A 7,386-nucleotide genomic window follows, 5' to 3' on the forward strand; every position below is an offset into this window, starting at 1 on the left:
AGAAATCAGATGTCCTGTTTCTGTATAGTGTTGATAGATAGCGGAGTTGGGAGGGTTTGTAATCTTTCTTCCAGTTTTTATAGATGCGCCCATGTATTCACATGCTCGTACTTTAAGGTAATGTTTGGTTTTACCAATATAGGAGATCTTGTAGTCTCCACACATAGATGAGACGTGAACAATGGGCAGTCAACAAACGATCTTTATAGTGGAAACAATTTTTGTATGAAATTGAGTTTCATAATAACTTTCAGGTCAATTTGGGGATAGTAAGTGTTACATAATCTTTTCAACTGTTTTGTGGTAAGAGAGCTCAATGGGTATCTTAGGTGGTTTGATAAACAAGTTAGTTAAGAATGAGGAAGTTATTTTCTCCAAGAAATGCATAGGGTAGCTGTTTCGAAAGAGGGTGCTTTCTGCGGAAGTAATTTCGTTTTGAAGGGCTAGATAGGATGAGGTAAGTATATATTTCTGTTGTAATTACAACTATTGTTTGTTTGTTTTGTACCTCTAGATTACTGATGGTGGAATTATGATTATTCTAAAACATTTAATAAATGCTTCCTATTATCATGTTCATGTTTTGCTTTATCAAGTTACATTTTCTGAAAAATGAGTTGATTACCAATAGAATGGAGGAATAAGAGATCTTCCTGGTCTTGCTCACAATGACAGTAGTAACCTTGCTATAATGTAACATGGATTGATCCTTTGTTTGCTGTATAAGTCAAAACTCTTGATCTGTGTTAATATCCTTGATATTGAAGCCAGTCTGTTTTTCAGTTTAACTTCAAAAAGAACTGATTGTAATTATAGAAATACTGATGTTATAAAAAAGAAGAAAGTATTAAAATATTGCATTAAAATTTCTTTTTTAATCCTTAACCATTCTAATTACCAGACGTAACATACTATAAATCAGAAATTAACCTAAGTGTACCAGCCTGTAAGGAACTTTAATAACTGCAGTTTGTTCTTTTATTGACAGCTGAATACAGTTATGAAATTAATCAGTCTCTGTGTTTTGTAAGGCACTATTTTCTTCAACTTATTATTTATAAGTTAAAGAAGAAAAAGATTGAACTAGGCTAAAAAACCGAAAAATAGTTTGGATGAATCTTTTCTTTCATTTGTTTTTTGACAGCATATACTAATAATATTGATTGCAACTAACAGTAACTACATTTTAAAGGTTATGGTTCTTGCAATGTGCAAAGGTGACTCAGAACTTGTTGGGGATACATATTTAAACTCAATATTAAACTGTTCATCATTTTTCTATACAAATTTCATAAAACCATTATAAAACCAAAAACATAATCCCAAACATATGGGTATTTTAGAGGTACTAAATAAATACCCATAGTAACACACGTATGGTATGTGTATAGACTATTACATATGACCATAACATAAAAAATGTTATATGTCATATAATATTTGTCCTTTTGTACATCAAAGGAACAAGAAATACAAATCATGCATATTATCAACATATTCAAAGGTTATTTTTCAGTACTCTGTAATAACTAAGTCATTTGAAAGTTTTTACAAGTGTTCTGTGTATAATAGTCACATCAATAATTTTTGTTTTCTCCATCTTAGTATGCAAGCCCTCTGTAGCCCATGGATCTGAATTTGCTCATCAGGTATGTAAGTGTTATATTTCTAAAAGAGATGCTTTAATTCCTTCAAAATGTTTCATTGTAAACAGCAAATATGTCATTTGTCAGTCTATCTAATATATGCAAGTAACTTGTAAAGATCATGATTTGCAAGCATTATAAAACAGTGATCAAACTAGGTCTTCCTTTATAAGCAAGAGACACATACTTCAAGTAAATGATTTGCAACTACTAATAGTTTCTGGGATTTCTTATTTGCATATTTTTAAGTTTGAATAGTAGTAGTGGTATGCTTATGGTGTATGCTATGTTATAGACACCAGTTCTCCATATTGATGCAATAGCCTTAGTCATTTGTCTTCCCTCACAGGTAGTTCATTGCTTTCTGATATATATATATCCTTATCTTTCATCCATATGGAGGCATCATTCCTCCGTCATCTTGATGGAAAGGGACTTTGTGACCAGAAGATTGGTGATTGGTCTGGTCATTGTAGATGCTACTTTTTTAGGTTTTTCTTATTCTTTCCACACTTATTAACTTTCTCAACATGGGCTCAGTCAATTTGACCAACCATGTAACTTCTTTGTACTCGATTAAAGTCTTTATAGATTTAATACTTCTAACTTTCAATATAATGTGTATATCTTCACAAAATTTGGCAGTCTTTAAGTTTATATTATAAGTCTTTCATATACAAAAAATCATATTTTTAGTGAATTAGTTTTAATAAAATAAAATAAAGGTTTGTTCATTAATATATTGAGTATTTGTCTTTTGAAAAAAAAAAAAAAGTTAAACATGACCTGAATAAATCTCTCAAATCATGTCTCATTTTATATACAAGTCCAAATCTATGTTCATACAATCAAAAAAGAAATCATGGAAAAATGCTAAAAGTAAATATAGTTTACACAAAATTCTTGTATGACAGCTTTACTAATTCAGAAACAATATTAAAAATAAATAGTAACAATATCTACAAAGTTTGGAAGTAGGTCTGTTCTAAAAGTCAAAATAATTTCTTATCAGAGCCAGCAGTAAGCAGTAGATACTCTGTGAGATCCTTAAATCTGAATGAACCAATAATTGTGATTTCACCTTATATAGATAAAAGTATAAAACAATAAATATTCTAGCTTCTACAATTGCAATTTTCTTTACCAGTACCACTGAAAACAATGTGCTTATTATGTTTCTCACATGGTGTGGTGAAGATTACCAAAGCACACGCTTATGAATATTTCAGCTTTGGACCAAATAATATTTTTTGTACAAATATTAAGTAAATATAAAACACCCTGTTTCTCTCTCAGGGTGGTCTAAGTTAATCACTGTAGTTTTTGCTATGTAGTGTACAAGCTATTTCTGTATATTTCAGTTGCTTCTTTTGAAGCTTATGATAAGTCATACTTTGTGTCCATCCAGGAGAAGAATTGTCAGTGCTCATATAACTCATCTTCAATGCCACTGTAATGACTTTGGCCACCTCAAGATATTTATGATCAGGTCATTCAATGAAATGGACACACTTTCATCAGTTATGAGATAATCCATTGGAATTTTCATGCTGCTGACCTAGCCAGCACTGAATAACAAATTGTACTTTTTCAGCATTGTTATCCAGTCTGCAATCATCATTAGTTTTTAAGTTAATCAGCATTTTCAGTAAAGCATTGTCCAAGTGAACAGTGAACTGCTTCAAATGTATTGTTGGTACTCTTTGACAAATACTAGAATTTTAAGTAGTTGTACAGTATCAATATTTAAGAGCTACTAGACTACAGCTAAAAAAACAGTCACATGCTTCATACCATTCTGTATGTGTGACATTGATGCTTCAATTTCTCTGTCAATGGCATTAGTAATCAGGATAAGTGGGCAGTCTTGATAAGGATAATTCAACATTGATGCCATAAATTTAATATGGTTTAGGAAGTAATGCTTGTTCACATTTGTTGCTATACTTAAAGTTAACAAAGAAGTGTAGTTAATATTGAGAAATTAATCACAAGCCATTGATAATATGACAAAACCCAAAACTCGAGCGCTTTCGATCAGTTGACTATTCTTCTTCAGGAGAACAAAGGGTTTGTAGAGAGAAAAACAAAAAATTATTATTAATTTTCATTATGTATGAAACTTTTGACTGATAGAGATAAATAAAATACATAGGAAGATGAGAGCTAGAGAAAATAGTAATGTAAATCGATACCTGAAATAATAATAACGTAGAGAAATAGAAGCATGAATAAAAATGTGAATAATAATAATAATAAAACTTTACAAACTCAGTTACAAGTTATTCGTAATTTTTTGGAGACGCTCGAATGTCAACAATCTCAGGATTGAGATTGATGCCATTTGGCATTACAGTATTTGACAGTGCTATCCAGTAAGCTTCTTTAATTTCCCTGTTTCTGTTTGATGTAAAATTTGTCTCTATACCTGTCAGTATCATGTTTTTCTCTCTACAAACGAATTCTCCCTTCCGGGAGACTAACGGCTTGAGTTGGGATTGGCTGGTCACCAGATTCAACTCGACTGGGACTTCTGGTTTACATGACGTTACACGTCCTACTATATATTGCATTGCACAGGCTAAAGGTCACCCTTTGTTCTCCTGAAGAAGAATAGTCAATTAATCGAAAGCGCTATAGTTTTGCATCTTATTTTAAGTCTATTACACTTTATATGTGATCCTTTGTGCTAACTCTTTCATCAAAAATGACAAAACCTAGTAAGCTCTGGAACTCTTGTTTGGCCTTAGAGTAGGACCAGTCTTTCAGTATAATATCAGTAGCCATTACATCCCTGCCTACTATATGACTGAAAAATGCCACTTTGTTGTACATTAATGCACACTTTCCTGATTTAAATTTTAAGTTGGCATCTGTAATACTTTGAAATACCATTCTCACATTCTAAGGGATAGCCTGAAATGTACATCCTAAGACTAAACTGTCATCCATATAGATGAAAAACCTTTCCCATTGCAACCTCTGAATATAAACTCTGTCAGCTCCTCAAAAACAACATCATATTACACGGGTTGAATTGAATAGCATGATGTCAATTTCATCAGTCTTCTGAGTGCCAAAAACAGTTTCTGCTTTCATCACAAAGTTTAACTTGCCATTAGCTGAAAGCCAAATTTAACATGTTTGATTTATTGGGTGCTCTTTGTGGCATTCAGACATCCATTCAACTGCATTAAAGTAAATACGTTAACACTTTATTGTGGTTACTCACCTAAAGTTTGCACAAAATGTTGCTATTCCTTCCTTCTTTTCTAATGATAACTACTGGAGATGACCAAGCATTCTCCTGAGTTTGTATTATTCCATTCTTCAACTCCCACTTGATATAAGTAATATCTCTGGTGTTTAAAGGTGTCTGTGTATGTGATTATGATGACACCAGCATATTCCATGAAAAATTTTTTGAGGTTATATTTCTACGTTGAGCTCTGATTGTTAGAACAATACTTAACTATTGTCTTCAAAGCCATTCAAACACACTCTTAGATGCTATACAGCCAGACTGACTTCAGCTACATATCTGGTCTGTTTCACTTATTAATTCTGTAACATTGTCAGTGACTTAGCTAATGATGAATAGCCAAATGTCCATAATTACAGATCAGCACTCAGATGGAATAACTTGCATTCACAGTTTGATTTTTGAACAGAAAATAGGGTTTTTCTTTCTTAGATTTTTACCACAGCAAATGGTGACAACACATTAGAGTGCATCCATAGCACACCATGGTACACTATTTTAACATCTTCAGTGATCACAACTTCCTTCTTAACATGCGTGTCTGTAGTCCACTATTCTCATACCCTCTCTGTCTAGTTGGCTTTGGATGATTCTGTGGTAGTGGAGCCATTAGCCGGCGTTTCTGTCAAGTTTTGGACACTATTACTGACTCCTTAAACTATCCAAGAGCAGAATTGACCACTATAGCAACTGCTGTTGACATCTTCAGCTCTAGCATCTGGTTTGATATGACCATTTCAGATGATGTTTACTGCAACAATTCCCCTTGGTTATATACCTAATGTTCCCCAAACTCATGCAGCATTGCATAGGTTCACTCAGCAGCTACTTTCTGAATTTATCAATGCCATTTGTCCGATGATTCTTCAACATTATCTTTGGAAAGCCTTCCCACATAGTCATATTAGATCATGTACATAAACAGTAAAATTCTGACGGTTCCAAGTTCTGATGAGTCCGTGCCTTTGAGCCTTGAATTTGGCATCATGGATTGCTCAGTTCTTCACAGTACCAAATCTGTGGCATTTTCTCATTGACCAAGTTGCTTCATGTCCAAGTGCATAAAGCTTTGAGCCTTGTACCTTCATGGCCCAACATCAGGTGTTGTACTGATTTTCCCTGAGTCCAAGGCATCTTGGCCACAACCTGCCTGGAGTTTATGAGGAATCACTCCAATTGATTGCCACTTTTTAACTACTGGTGGGTTAAGCTGCTTAATTTGGTTAACATTTTGAAACATTGGTGCGGGAAGGTACCTACCACCAATGTCTTTATTGCTTTGCAGCTGATGCCATTAATGTGAACGAAAGCTCTCTTTATTCTTCTAAAGGTCTAGAGATGCGCATCCTGACAAATGTGGGATCCATGGATTAGGCTAACAACAGACTATTGAAATACATAAGCCATTTTTATACTTCTCACTCACCTCAGCCACCATATTTAGTCTTAAGCCAATATCAGTCCATTTTACCAGCCTGTAAGACTCCTGATTATCCCAGTTGCAGGATAGTGGTGAGATGTTGAGTGATCCACCTAACAAACTTCTTTCTTCACACGCACCTCATCTTTCTCCAAAGTTAAAAGCAGCCTGTCCACTGCTTCCATGCATTTTCTGGACTAGTCAGTATACATCTAGTGTTTCATAAAGATGTCCAGACTGGTTGTTACCAGTACAGTAAAGTTATGACCTCCTTTGATCCAGCATGCAAAAGATAATTAGTGATAGTCTGGTTTGTACAGCAGCTGGGCATCTCCTAGTTATCTGTCAACCACTCTGTTCCAAAGATCAACAGAGCATATTAATATAGATCCCACCATAGTTGCTGAGAGCCTATAGTCCAAGGAAGGGCTTCTCCAAGTTCTTGCCACACTTTTAGATTGTATCTTCAGCTTCCTCCTCTCCACCATAAATCACAGATGGTCTTTGAAGTAATGTATCTGTCAGTGATTTACAGAATTAATTGTAGACAAAATGTCCAAAAGAATAAGACTGCAACTGCAGGAATATTATGAAATTTACTTTGCAAATAATCAAATGAACACAGAAAACTAGAAAACACTGATAACAATAGTAAGATTTAGCTATAGAATAATATTCCTTCATTTATAACAAAGTAGTACCTGTAGTAACTTCATTTGGCCAGCCTCAAAGTAGCACTTAACTCTTGCAGCACATGCTCGATCCCTGGGACCAACCTAATAACTATTTTGTGCTTGTTATAGTTTTCATGCTATAATTTTTAAATTAGTAAGCATACATTAACAAAATTTGGCAGGTTATCAGTAAACATTACAATGCTCTGATACGCAAAATATCAATTTTTTGTTATTGAATGTTAAAGTTTGTAAAGCAATGTTTTTCTCGTGCCTTTTTTCTTTTTGCATGTTGCCTATCCAACATGCAAAGTAATTTTCATTTTAAGATGAAAAATACTTTTGTGCATCAGAAAATTTTCAAATTTCACATGCAAAATCTTT

The 7,386-nt window shown here is 33.7% G+C and overlaps 1 protein-coding gene across 1 annotated transcript in view; it reads left to right on the forward strand.

Annotated features, from left to right (window-relative positions):
* LOC106468956 (inositol-tetrakisphosphate 1-kinase-like) overlaps window positions 1-7,386 on the forward strand; it is a 51,883-nt gene that overhangs the window by 25,646 nt on the left and 18,851 nt on the right. Inside the window, exon 5 of the mRNA XM_013929410.2 lies at window positions 1,606-1,649. Coding sequence (XP_013784864.1) covers window positions 1,606-1,649 — 44 coding nt within the window. The remainder of the gene's footprint in view (window positions 1-1,605; window positions 1,650-7,386) is intronic.

This window comes from Limulus polyphemus, unplaced genomic scaffold, assembly GCF_000517525.1.
Source record: "Limulus polyphemus unplaced genomic scaffold, Limulus_polyphemus-2.1.2 Scaffold3235, whole genome shotgun sequence".
Classification (NCBI taxonomy): domain Eukaryota; kingdom Metazoa; phylum Arthropoda; class Merostomata; order Xiphosura; family Limulidae; genus Limulus; species Limulus polyphemus.